Source organism: Physeter macrocephalus, chromosome 2, assembly GCF_002837175.3.
Source record: "Physeter macrocephalus isolate SW-GA chromosome 2, ASM283717v5, whole genome shotgun sequence".
Taxonomy (NCBI): domain Eukaryota; kingdom Metazoa; phylum Chordata; class Mammalia; order Artiodactyla; family Physeteridae; genus Physeter; species Physeter macrocephalus.
The window spans coordinates 131,786,971-131,801,314 of record NC_041215.1 but is presented as its reverse complement, the minus strand read 5'-3'; the positions used below and the strand labels follow the sequence as shown (position 1 = coordinate 131,801,314).

Sequence of the window (14,344 nt, the reverse complement as noted above, 5' to 3'; positions counted from 1 at the left end):
AGATTCAGTGTCTAGAGAGGGCCCGTTTCCTGGTTCACAGGTGGCGCCTTCCTGCAGTATCCTCACATGGTGATGAGCGTGCTCTCTGGGGTCTCTTTTAAATGGGCACTAATCCCATTCATGAGGGCTCCACCCTTGACCTAATCACCTCCCAAAGGCCCTGGCTCCTAAGATCATCACATTAGGGGTTAGGATTTCAAGATATGAATTTGAGGGGGACACAAACATTCAGTCCATAACACTATCAAACAGTTTTCCAAAGTGGTTGTACCAATTTGCCTTCCCTGCAGCAGTGAGTTCCCACTACTCCACGTCCTCGTGGATACTTGGTGTTATCTGACTTTTTTAAAAAAAAATATTTATTTGTTTGTTTGGCTGTGCTGGGTCTTAGTTGCGGCACACGGGACCTTCGTTGCCGCATGTGGGATCTTTTTTTTTTTTTTTTTTTTTTAGTTGCGGCGTGTGGGATCTTTAGCTGCAGCATGCAGGATCTTTTAGTTGCAGCATGCGGGATCTTTTTGTTTTGTTTTGGTTTGGTTTTAGTCATGGCATATGGGATCTACTTCCCGGACCAGTGATTGAACCCAGGTCCCCTGTATTGGGAGCACGGAGTCTTAACCACTGGACCACCAGGGAAGTCCCTAAATGTCTTTATTTTAGCTATCCTGTGGGTTGTGCAGATTTCTGAGGTGGGAGCTGGGTTCTCTTTCTCACACCTTTCCTTGCAGAGTAAATGCCAATTAGTTGTGACATTCCCAGGTATCACATGCTAGAAGATACTTGGGGTCCCTGCCTCAGGCTGTCCATCAAGTGTTGATAAGGTGGATACAATGTGGAGGAGCAGACATAGTTGGCAGGAAGCCACTGAGAGGGGGGTGAAGCTGGCAGGCCAGGGATTCAATGACCGTTGGCACTTCCAAAGACCCAGAGTATTGGTACTAACAGATGGTCTGTGTGTACTGAAGAGGAGAGTCAAACAGCCTCTTCCCTATGAATGTCTTATGAGACCCAGGCTTGACTGACATATTCCTTATTCCCATTCTTGGCCTATCAGAAATGCAAGATCCTCCTAAGTAACTCATGGTTCCTTAGGTACTCGCTGGCTACGCCATGCTGGGGAAGCTCAGAAGTTGAGGCTACAGTTACTATGAATGAGGATATTAAACAAATGAGTGGAGACAACTGTGGACAAGGAAGGCCATCAGTAGAAAGGGGTGTAACAGTAACAATAATTCTTCTAGTCCCAGGTTAACAGGTCTTGTCTGGTTGTGAGTGAAGGTTAGGGTTAGGTGGATATGAACTTGAAAAATGTTGAACAGGCCCTGCAAAAATATAAACACAAACTAAAGGCCAGCACTGTCCATATGGATAACAATGGAATGGTGATGGCTCCAGCTACATGGCCATGGGAGGGGAGGTTAGGGAGGCAGCCTCATGTGCAGATGTTCGGTGATACGTGTGGGTAACACGTTTGTGCTGCATTCCCTTAAGCCACGTATATCCACCCACAGCTTGGGCACAGGTGTCGTAGACATCGTGAGGGATGGGGGTCAAACGGACGTTCTTAACACAGCATTAAGGTTTGAACAGGTCACAGAGGCCAGATAGGGGCATAGCTGCTCTGAAACAAGCTAAGTCATTGGGGTAGAACATCCCCTGCTCAGATGAGGATAAAGCTTCCCATTCTTATTGAGAGATGACTGAAAGTTCTGGATCTTTTAGTATCACTGTGCACAGAGGTCACCTATCACTGGTAACACCCTGTTAATTATAACTGGGTTTGGATGATCATGCAGCTTCTGACCCAGAATTTCACAGCTTAATAATCAACTCCATCTCCCTCTCCTCCTGTATTCTCATTTCTGGAATGGCCGAAAACACCTACACGGTGCTTCTGAGCACCCAGTATAAACGGCAGGCAAAGCTGAAGTCCTGAAGAAAGCAGGTGTCCAATTCTCGTGGAGCAGGTGGAGCTCTAGGGTCCTGATTACATGTTCTCGGCTGCAGTGATCCAGAAAGTACTGTTGTGGGGCAGGCGAGAGGAGGTGCTAGGTTTCCCTAGGGAGGGCCTCCACCGGATTGAACAGATGATAGCTCTGGCTCCCGTTTGGGACAATGCACATCAGAGCCAGCACTCTCTGGAGAAGGAGTAGAGGCTTGAGACAGGACAACCTCCACCATGGGGCTGAAGACATCACTGTCAACCACTGGCTGACCAAGATGGCGGAGCCAAACTTGGGCCACAGGCCACAGGATCTCCAGCCCCTAAAGGACATGGCTGCAGTCAAGGCCTAGAAGAGTCCCACTCTCCCCCTGCCTTTAAAATTAAAAAAAAAAAAAAAAAAAAAAAAAAGACTATTTTTTTAGAGCAGTTTTAGGTTTACAGCAAAATTGAGCAGAAGTTACAGAGATTTCCCATATCCGCCCCCCTCACCCCCATGCACAGTCCCATTATCAACAGTGCTACCAGAGTGGTCCACTTGTTATAACTAATGAATCTGCACTGACATATCATTATCACGCGAAGTCCATAGTGTACGTTAGGGGTCATTCTTGGTGTTTAACGTTCTATGAATTTGGACAAATGTATAGTGAGAAGTATCTACCATTAGAGTATCATACAGAGTAGTTTCACTTCCTAAAAATCCTCTGCGCTCTACTTACTCATCCCTCCCTCTCTGTGAGTCCCTGGCAGTTGCTGATCTTTTCACTGCCTTCATAATTTTCACTTTTCTAGAAAGTCATATAGTTGGGATCTTACAGTATGTAGCCTTTGAAGATTGGCTTCTTTCACTTAGTAATTTATATTTAAGGTTCCTATGGAGGAACCATGTCTTTTCATGGCTTGATAGTTGGTTTCTTTTTAGTGCCAAATAATATTCCATTGTTTGGATGTACCACAGTTTATCCATTCACCTACTGATGGACATTTTGGAGGTTGCTTCCAAATTTTAAAAAATAAGAATAAAGCTGCTATAAACACCCATGTGCAGATTTTTGCATGGACATACATTTTGAACTCCTCTGGGTAAAAACAAAGAGTGCAATTACTAGATCATATGGCAAAAATATGTTTAGTTTTATAAGAAACCGGCTGTACCATTTTGCATTGTCATAAGCAATGAATGCGTTCCTGTTGCTCCACATCTTTGCCAGCATTTGGTGTTGTCAGTGTTCTGGACTTTAGCCGGTCTAACAGGAGTGTAGTAGCATCATTACTATTTCAGTTTACATTCCTCTAATGACATATGATGTGGAGCATCTTTGCATATGTTTATTTGCCATCTGTATACCTTCTTTGGTGAAATATCTATTAAGGTCTTTTGCCTATTCTTAAATGGGTTGTTCATTTTCTCATTGTTGAATTTTAAGAGTACTCTGTATATTTTGGCTAATAGTCCTTTATCAGATGTGTCTTTTGCAAATTTCCTCCAAGTCTATGGCTTATCTTTTCATTCTCTTGACAGTGTCTTTTGCAGAGCATAAATTTTTAATTTTAATTAAGTCCAGCTTGTCAATTCTTTCTTTCATAGATTGTGCCTTTGGTGTTGTATCTAAAAGGTCATTGCTGGACTTCCCTGGTGGCGCAGTGGTTAAGATTCGCCTGCCAATGCAGGGGACACGGGTTCGATCCCTGGTCTGGGAAGATCCCACATGCCATGGAGCAACTAAGCCCATGCGCCACAACTACTGAGCCCACGCACCACAACTACTGAAGCTCGCCCACCCTAGAGCCCGTGTGCTGCAACTACTGAAGCCCTCACACCTAGAGCCCGTGCTCTGCAACAAGAGAAGCCACTGCAATGAGAAGCCCACACACCGCAAATAAGAGTAGCCCCCGCTCGCCACAACTAGAGAAAGCCTGCGCGCTGCAATGAAAACCCAACGCAGCCAAAAATAAGTAAACGTTAAATAAATAAATAAATAAATAAATAGTCATTGCCAAACCAAGGGCATCAAAAGTTTCTCCAATGTTATCTTCTAGGAGTTTTATAGTTTTACATTTCACATTGAGGTCTGTGATTCGTTTTGAGTTAATTTCTGTCTCTTCCCTTCTGAGAGGTTAGTTATTGGGGTGGACAGGTTGGAAACGTGAGAGGAACTTGGTAAATGCTAGAAATCCTAGGAACTTTTGGACAGTCCTGGAAGACTTTTGTTCTAGAACTGCCAACACCTTTGTGGGCACCACATAGGCACTTTCCTGGAAATGGAGTCCAGGGATTCTAGAACATACCCCTCCTGAGGCTGGCATGAAGACTGCTGGTGTAAGTGGTCCAGGACCATGCATGTAAGTGGGGGAGTAACGGATCTGTACGAGGCAGGGTTGGGGAAATGAATGATGATTCCACTGTGCAGCAGCCCTTCTGTTCAGTAAAGAGTCTGTGCTTTTATTTTACTAGCAGACGGCTGGGCCACTCAAAGGCCAAATGACATGGTCTGCTGGACCTGGCAGAGGTATGTATGGAAGTCCATCTTCCACATGTCACACATGCTGCCAGGTATGGCTGAGGTGCCAGGAGTCCTAATATTGTGCCTCAGAGCACAGCAACAGAAGGTCTCGGGCTTATGGAATGGGTGAAAACCTTAGATGATGGCCGTGTTGAAGCTGTGGTAGTTCTGGCAGAAGTGGGCTCCACAGGCAAGAGGGAGAGGCTAAGAAACCCTTGACACAAGGTGATGCCTCTACCTGTAGAGAGCCTTGGTTTCAGACTTGGAACGAAATTATACTGTAATAGCTGGGTGAACTTACAAGCCTTGGGCCCCAGGCCAATCATGCATTTGGAATATGGTTCCTCTGTCTTTGTGTCTGAATAGACCCCTGGCAGATGGTATATTCCAGGAGATGATGTGATGGGGAGGTGGCAGGTATGGCAGTGGTGCCACAGGGTCATCCAGGAGAACCGACGTGAAGTAGTCAGTGACCATTTTCAGATGTCTAGCTAGGAAAAAAAAACAGAACCCAGGAGAACACTGCCTCTTAAAAAAATCTGCTACCACCCTTAGCACTGCCAAGATGACACTAGTCTTTCCCTACGGCCATGGCCCAGTCATGATAAAAGCATGGGGTCAGGTTCCTGGGACTCCAGGGGTGGGGCATTTTCAGAGTGAGCAGCACACAGACCCCCCCCCCAGTGGCCTGCTTGCCAGGGTCTAGACAGCGTGTCCACAAAGGGGCCCGTGCATACCGGAAAACAGCAGGAAGCAGGGGCTCGTGCGTTCAGGAGCATGAGTTTCCCAAGCCCTTGTTTTGAAGGGGTGGTAGTGAAGAGAGGTCAACGATAACTAAGAGCAGGGGAACGCTGTCCTGCAGATGTGTCTCAATGCTGTGCCAAGATCTGCAGGTCCATAAAGGTCAGGGGCTCAGAGAACCGCCTCTCCAGGGCCTCTCCAGGATCCCCCTATGCTGCTGGTGTTCTCAAACCTACAGCCTGGCACCCCACGAGATACTTCCATCTGGAGCAGGCAGTAGGCTGAGTTTTCCCAGGAGTTAGAGAGGGAGGACCCCAAAGTACAGTGGCCTCCCAGGACATGCTGCGAGTGAGGGCAGTGCTCAGAGCCTGGCTTTTCCTCTGCCAGCTGTGTGGGCACACAGGCGTGCTGGCAGTGGAGGGAGACTGGGTAGCTGTCTCCTTTCTCTAGGTGATGACATTTGGAAGTTCCCAGAATGGAGCAGGTTTGGCGCCTGGGCTGCTTTCTCGCCCCCGAGAGACAGGGCCAGGTAAAGGGCTCCCAGCTGCCAGAAGGCCATGGGATATGTGGGTAGACGGAGGGGATATACCTCTCACCTAAGTGCAGTCAAAGTGCAAACATCAGAAGTCATGTCCAAGGGCACGGGAGGAGGGAAGGTTCGAGCCAGTGTATGCAGCAATCCAAAACCGGATCACCGGATTCAAGGAAGTTAGGAGGTGACAGTCATGATATAGTCAGGGATGTAAGATGAGCCAAATAGCAGACGAGCAGACTGTCAAATGGAGGAGGAAGCCTGGAGAAGAATGCACGAGCTCTGGCGGGGGAATAACTCAGGTACGGCCTTTTTATTCTCCAGCAGGCCTAGGGCGCTGCCTGGCGGGTGACGGGTGCTCATCATTAAGCGCCTGTCAAAGGAGGTCTAGAGAGACTCGGAGACTTACCAAGAGAGGCGACATCAGGACTAAGAGGCAAAGTCCAGACTTGGCTCCCTTTGCTTCTGCATCTCTGGGATGGACCAGGTTATCTTGTAAAGGGCAGGTCAAGGGCAGATCAGCCCCCACTCTTTACACCAGAGTTCAAAACCTTTTCTCAAAAGGCCACTAGTAAATTTTCATTCCATTCTCCTACGGTAGTGTGACGTCACCTCAGACATTACGTAAACGAATGGGTGTGACCGTATGGCAATAAGACTTTATAAAAACTGGGACCAGTGTGGGCCGAGTTTGCTGAGCCCCACTTTGGAACAACAGTTTGAAAGTTCCTCCTTTCTTTCTGAAGCTGACCACTTGTCTGAGCTACTTACATGGCAGGGCCAGTCTGAAGGCCTGAGATGAGTACCTGTGTCCTGCCTTGAGAACGCCTCAGTCTGGCTCCTCTTGGACATACAAGGGCCTAACAGGAAAACATACAATAACCGAGGGCAAAGACTTTTCCAGGGAAAATCATTTTTTAAAGATCTTATTAGATGTGAGAAAAGATGTTCAGACAAGACTGCTGTCCCTCATGAATGTTTTCAAGGAGAAAGAAACAAGCAAACAAAGGAAGATGATTAAATGGAAGCACGACTTTCGATCCAAGAAACTGGAAACTGATTTTTACCTTCTGAACCAAGTAGACACTTGTAGCTCTCTCAGCAGCCACTTTATCCAGACTGGATCCCTCGGGAACAAAGTAACTGACGTCAGCGATGTGAACTCCCACTTCAAAGTTGCCTGTAGATGCACAAGAAGCTTGATCAGCCTGGAATGGAAGGCAAGGGCAATCCCTCCTGGGAACCCATCCCGAGAAGGCACGTCCCTCCCGGAGGCCGCAGGGCTTGGAGGACAGGCTGCCCTTTTCAGGCTGGCCCGGTGCTCCACCTCCACCTCCCCACTGCGGTGGGCGCTGTATTTACTCTCCTCGTTGTACGCCAACAGATGATGAGATTTTTATCCCATTAACCACTTTCATCCCATTAATCATTTATCCCATTAACCATTTTTTTCAAATGTTTACCATTTCTAAAGGCTTCTTGTCTTTGAGTAAACATCAGTAGACTTGTAAAAGAAGACTCATTTTGGACAACGAACAAATCCTTACAGCTCACTAGAAGGAACGAGTGCCTAAATCCTGCAGACCCTGCCCCTGAAAGCACTGCCCTTCCTGTCTATCCCGGCCACAGCCCCACGGCTGGCCTTCCTACCTGAGTCCACCCCCTCCCGCCTAGCCCTCCACACGATGGCTAATACCCGTCCCGTAACCACGGGTCTGGGCATGTCGCTCCTCGGCCTGTTGTTACTCGTGCCCTGGCACGGGCTCGCCTCGGCCCGCCTCGCCAGCCTTACGGCTCATCCTGCACATGCTCTCTACGCAGCTGTCATGGGAAACTGCTTTCCATTCCCAGAACGTATCTTACCTCATCCCATTCAGAAGCTTGCCTGGCTCATGCTTTTTCTTACACTTGGGATAATAATCACATCAGGATCTGCCCATCAAAATCCTTCTTACCTTATAAGGGTCAACTGAAAGAGAATCCCAGGACAAGAAGAGATTCTCTGCCCTCCGCTGCCCCTAACTATACTGTTAAAGCACCTAATCCATAACTGAAGATGCTTCTCGTGGTCTTCTCTTCAGAGCTTTCATCACTCTCAGATATCACAGCACACCTTTATTGGCTCGTGTGTTTACTGTCTGCCCCTACAGTGCGGGCTCCAGTAAGGCAGGGCCTTTTGCGTCAAGTCCACTGTTGCAGGCCCAGTGCCTAGAAGAGTGCCTGACACACCACAGGCACTCAATGCTTGTTGAGTGAACAAATCAACAATTTGCTTGCCTACTGTGGTAAAAGACCTACTTTTTTGCCATTTTAGAATTGCCCTTTCCCTTCCTGGTGGCGGTGTTTTTTCAGCAGGCCCTGTCTGCTCTGTGAGTTCTACCCGAGACAAGGTCAGATGACTCAGCCTGGTGGACTCGTACCTAAAGTGGGCTTGGGGGCTGGCTAGCCTGTACATTTAAGACTTCCTCTCGAACATCCCATAAATCATCTATCAGATGCAGTGTATGTGACTATATACACACAAACATACACACACACAAATGTGCATAATGGACAGAAGATGGAAAAGAGTACACATGTGAAATGGCATATAGTTGGCAGAGAGGAAGCATAATGGGAAGACAGAAGCACACTGATGATACGAGCACAAAGATGAATTTGCTGGGCTTCCCTGGTGGCGCAGTGGTTGAGAGTCCACCTGCCGACGCAGGGGACGCGGGTTCGTGCCTCGGTCCGGGAAGATCCCACGTGCCGCGGAGCGGCTGGGCCCGTGAGCCATGGCCGCTGAGCCTGCGCGTCCGGAGCCTGTGCTCCGCAACGGGAGAGGCCACAGCGGTGAGAGGCCCGCGTACCGCAAAAAAAAAAAAAAAAAAAAGTTAAAAAAAAAAAAGGATGAATTTGCTTATAATTTAAATATGTGCTTGATGGAATTCCGCTATACTCCATTCCTGTTCATAGTGATTGGTCTAGGCACAGGCATGTGACTCAAGTATCAATAGGTTTATTCTGAGCCTGTTTTCAGGGATTGATACGGGCTTCAGAAAAGAGGGTCTCTCTCCCAGGACCCTAGACAATAAGTCTGAAGCTGCCAAGGAAACATTTTTGCCACATAATCATACCAATATAGAAAATAATAGGTCTAAGAAATAAAGGGAGAATCATGATGACCTCATTTGAACTCCAGGATCCAGCTGAACTTGAATTCTCACTAAAAGAGTCCTGACTGATTCCCAAGTTGACTCAGAAGAGTTACTGACACGTCACCACTCTCTCCGCTGGTTACCTGGGTAATCAGTCTTAAGGTATCTCACATTTTAGCCTCAAATTTTGTGGCCATTTATTGTCCTCCTATTCCTTCTTCAGTGGGGGATGATTTTTCCCTGTTTTTAAAATGGAAAAATGTTTAAACTTGGGGTGGTTAAAATAAGAGGTTCAGGGATGGAGAAGCATTTAAGATTCCCCACTCCCATCTGTCTCACACTCCTACAGGGCAGCACTGGGTTTTTCCACCCAGTCCTGTAACACTAATACATTAGGGAAAACCCAAGTCCATCTAAGAAATACTGGCTGCTATGGGATAACAGAATAGACTTATTTCCCACAGAGAAGAGGGCTGTCTGGAAAGCTGAGGAAAACCAGCGTGGCTCAAAGTTCAGCTGCCTCATCATGTGAGCCATGCAGCTGTGTTGCTGGGTCACTGGGAGCAGTGAAACCTGCCCCGCAATGATCGAGGAACTCAACCCTGAGAGAATGTGGCCAAGCGTCTCAGACAGCTCAACAACTCCCAATTTCGATATTACAAGTATCTAAAACCAACACTTGGAGAAGGTAAAATAAAGTGTCTTCTTTTGAAGTCAGAATTATAATATACTAGCCTAACAGGCAAATATTGACTAAAGGAAAAGAGAAGGATTATTACATCATGATATAAACCATAATTTTAAATTCAGTCTGTGTGTTGTTACTACACATGAACTTTCTGTCCTTAGTCAAAATTGACAAACTGACAAAGAGTTCATTACAGGAGATAAAACATGAAGGGGGCCAATCCAAACATATTTGAGAGGCTTAAATTTCAGAATTCCCAGAAGAGCCTCTAAAACCAGCAAAGAGAAGCTCTCTTATTCTCTCCTTCGGACCTTTTTTATGGAAACCCTAAGTAAATATTTTATTACATATATTTACATAATGTGAACTTGCAGAACTCCTGAGGTAGTGGCACTGAAGTTTTTATTCTATGAAAGAGAAAATATAAATCCAAAAGGTTATGTAGTAAATGCTGCCAAAACATCCAGGACCAATTTGATGTTTAAAAACGCACTGTCTTCCATATAAAATTATACTTTGAAAATTTTTTTACATTAAAAAATATTCATCTACTGGGGTTAAGGTGAGTCCTGTGAGTTCTGAAGAGCTGGGGAAGCACAGGAAGGAAGAGTCCTCAAGGCCGGCCACGTCTGGCTCACTGTACACAGGGCCCACAAACTTAAAGACATGCAAATGTTCCTTTTTTTTTTTTTTTCTTTTAATTAATTTTCTTGGCCGCGTTGGGTCTTCGTTGCTGCGCGCGGGCTTTCTCTAGTTGCGGTGAGAGGGGGCTACTCTTCATTGCAGTGCGCAGACTTCTCATTGCGGGGGCTTCTCTTACTGCGGAGCACAGGCTCTAGGCGCAGGGGCTTTGGTTGCAGCACGCGGGCTCAGTAGTTGCAGCACGCGGGCCCTGGAGCGCGCAAGCTTCAGCAGTTGTGGTGCATGGGCTCAGTAGTTGTGGCTCACGGGCTCTAGAGCGCAGGCTCAGTAGTGGTGGCGCACGGGCTTAGTTGCTCCGCGGCATGTGGGATCTTCCCAGACCAGGGATTGATCCCGTGTCCCCTGCATGGGCAGATGGATTCTTAACCACTGCGCCACCAGGGAAGTCCGCAAATGCTCCTGTGAATGAACTTGAGTGGACACCAGAACTGCTTCATCCAATTAAAGCACTAATAGGACGTAAATAGGGGCTTAAGAACCATCTCTTCTAAGCCAGCCTCCCAATCAGCTCAGCCACATTTCAACTATGTCCCTGCCAGGTGGCCCTTGACATACCCCCGGCGGGGGGTCGGGGAGAGCTCACATCTTGAAGCCACTTGCTCTACTTCTGAAGGGCTCTGGTCGTGAGAAAGTGCTTCCTTACGTGGATCCACGATGCATGGAAACGGAACCGCTAGATTACTCTAGCACTGGGCATCCATAAGAGGATCCCTCTGTTTAAGGTGCTCACAGTCTACCGGGGTTGGCAGATCCACCAATGTGGTGATAACACGGTATTACCAGCGCTATGACAGAGGAAGGTTGCAAAACCTCATTCTGTGGGAGCGAATTAAGCTGAAATCTGTTTTTACTTCAGTGAGAACACGTGAAAGTGTTTTGTAATCTGTAACAACTACATGAACGTAACGTTGACAATAATGATGATAAAAATGATAAGGATAGCAGTAGTGACCATTTATTTATTATCTCTTTTGTGCCAGGGGCTCCACGCACATTAACGTACCTTTGACAATAGCCATATAAACCGTGTTTCACAAATGAATCATCTGAGGCTCAGAGAGGTTCCATGTCACTTGTCCAAGGTTACCTGGCTAGTATGCAATAAACCCTGGATTCAAAACCAGGTCAGACTCAGAGCCTTTGTTCCTTTTATTACCACCCCCTGCCCCCCAACCACTGTCACGGTAACTCCAGGACAAGACGATACAACCCAATTTTTCATCTCATTGGGTCACAGCTAGAAATCCCTCCCTATCTCTTATGATTCAATAGAAGCCACGTTCTTGGCTATGGATTCAGAAGCGCTGTCAGACTCCCCTCCCAGCCCTGTTCGCAGCCACATCCTCGTTCCCACTCCCAACCTCTCCAGCCACTCGTCACAGGGACTGACTACAGAACAACCACTAAGCCATCAACTCTAGTTCTATTTAATTATAAGCCCTTAAGATCTAACAATTCCTTTCTACATTTCCAGTTTACAGTCATCTCTACCTGGCGGCAGAGTGACTGTCCTAAGTACCTGAAAGGGTCAAGGCTCTTACAGGTGGGAAAGTATCACGCTTCCCTTACCAGGAGTGAGACCAGGGCCTTCCAGACTTCGGTCACTTGAGTTCCCCTTTCCCCACTGCTGAGATGGGACTGTGGTGACAGAGGCTCTTCTTGACCCAGTAGGGGCACCCCTTTTAATCCAGAATATAGGGGAACCACGTTGCTAAAGGTACCTCATTTAGCAAAAGCAAAAAATAATTGCTTCTGTCCAGGTCCCTAATGTCCAAACCTTTTTAGGCGTGTCCTGGCCTGACCTTTAGAGGGCATCTGAGGCCTGGTGATTTCTCCCTCCTTTGGCTCCAGGCCCCACTCTGGGTGCCTCTCCCTTCTCAGGCTGCTCTTCCTCTCCTCGCTCCTTACATGTTGGCATGCCTGGCTGCCTTCTCTTCCAATCCTACCCTTTCTCCCTGGGCTGTCTCATCCACTCCCAGGAGTTCAAGCATCCACTCTGTGCTTCAGGCTCCTCAGGCTGTGCCGTCAGCCCAGACCCCTCTGAGCTCCAGGCTGACGTACACAGGGGTCTACTGGGAACTGCCACTTAGCTGTCCCCTAGGCACCTCATACTCACGCCTCCAAAAGTCCCCACCTCCAGCAAAACCATTTCTCTTCCTGTGTTCCCCGTCCCAGGACGTGGGATCATCTCCACTGAACCAAAGGAGGCACTGCAGCTGCCCCAAACTGAAAAAACCCCAGGTCTGTCTCAGCCCGTGTTGATCGAACGCTCGGAACTCCCCCTCCCAAACATCGCTGAAATCCGCTCATCTCTCTTCTCCCCACATCACCACTTTAGCCAGGGCCACCACTGCTTCTTTCAAGGACGATCTAACGACTTCTGTGTGGCTCGCCCTGTCATTTCCCAAACCCGTTTTCCACACCGAGGAGAGTGCCCTCTCCAAAATACAAGTCCCCTCGTCACTCCACTGTTCAAACCCTGCCGGGCCCTCACCGGCCCGGGCACGCAGCCCAGCCCCGGCTTCCGCGGCCTCACCGGGCTGGCTTCTGCCACCGCTCCAGTCCCTTCGGCTCGGCTCGTTTCTCCCACTCCGCCCTCTGCACACCGTGCCGCGTCACTGCTTCACAAAGAAGTAATAGTGACAAAGTTCTTTACCACGTGGGTCTGCCCTGAGCACGTTCAACTTTCCCGGCCCTAAGCCCTTAAGTGCCAGAAACCGTAACAGAACTTCTTAAGCTGCTCAAACCCATCAGGCTCCACCCTCTTCTCCCTCAGGGTGTGGTTCCCGTTGCTCTTCCTGACGACCCCCACCAGTCCTGCGGACCGCTGTGTAAAGCCCATACCCTCCGGCAGGCTCTCCCCGATGACCCAGACCAGGCTCCCCGCTCCCGACTTCTGTGTCTTCTGGCGTCTCTGACACCCTCCCTGCGGCCCTCCCCCGACCCCGACCCCCCACCGCTCACTGCAAGGGGGCCCTGAGGTAGGTACCTCCCCCCACCTCTGTAAGGGGGAAGCATGAAGGGCGGGGGAGAGCCTGAGCGCACAGCTGGTATATGACACTTACTGAATGAATAAGAAAATAAAAACGTAGGGTAGACTTGTTGCCGCTCCGGGTTGAAAGCGCTTGGAAACCCTGCCTGGTCTAACCGTGTCGAGCGAGACCCCCGCGCCTCCCCACGCCAGGTCTTCCCAGAGTGTGTCCAACTTACGCTTGCACACCCGACGTGCCTGAGAAACCACTACTCGCTAGTAGAGTCCACTCCACCCTCAGACAGCAACGACAATGTAAAAAAAAAATCTCCCCCTGTAGAGCCAAAATACATCTTCCTAGAGTTCCCACTTGGTGGCCCGGTTCTACCCCACGGGGCTGCCCAGAACAAGCCCATCTCCTCAGAGGACAGCAGTCCGGCTTCGAGAAATGAGTGAAGTGGCAGATCTCTTCCAGCAGGGCAGGCTCTACTTTGGGGATAGCACCAGCTTTAAATGTGTTCATAGTTAGCACGTAGCCCCCTGGATCTGCTCCCCTTCGGGCTAAAGAGCCACGTGGCTGGCTGTGAGTCACTGTCGTAACCCTCAACATCCTCCTCCCAAACACGCTCCTAATAACCACCTACACTCACGCAATTAGCCACTCAACACATACTTATTAGGCTCCTACTATGTGGCAGGTACTTTTTTTTCTAGGCCCTGGAGACATACAAGTAAACAAGATTGACAAGGTCCCTTCTCTTGTGGAGCTTACATTCTCGTGGGGAGAGAAAAACAATAAGCAAACAAGTAAATGATAAGATTACTTACCATAGTAAACAGGACTTTGAAGAAAATAAAACAGGGTGAGGGGACTTCCCCGGTGGTCCAGTGGTTAAGCATCTGCCTTCCAACGCAGGGGACACAGGTTCGATCCCTGGTTGGGGAACTAAGATCCCACGTGCCGCGGAGCAACTAAGCCCATGCCCCACAACTAGAGAGCCAGTGTGCCGCAACTACTGAGCCCACGTGCCACAACTAGAGGGAAGCCCACACACTGCAACGAAGAGTCCGCGTGCCACAACAAGGATCCCATGTGCTGCAACTAAGACCCGATGCAGGCA

At 48.5% G+C, this 14,344-nt stretch overlaps 1 protein-coding gene across 11 annotated transcripts in view; it reads right to left on the bottom strand.

Moving 5' to 3' along the window:
- Positions 1–14,344, bottom strand: part of DIS3L2 (DIS3 like 3'-5' exoribonuclease 2) — a 398,793-nt gene that overhangs the window by 125,839 nt on the left and 258,610 nt on the right. For all 11 annotated transcript variants that reach the window (XR_008619304.1, XR_008619302.1, XR_003677896.2 and 8 more), the window contains exon 11: positions 6,790–6,902. Coding sequence is in view for 6 of the 11 variants with exons in the window: in XM_028482691.2 (XP_028338492.1) it covers positions 6,790–6,902 (113 nt within the window). In the remaining 5 variants the exon portion in view is untranslated. The remainder of the gene's footprint in view (positions 1–6,789; positions 6,903–14,344) is intronic.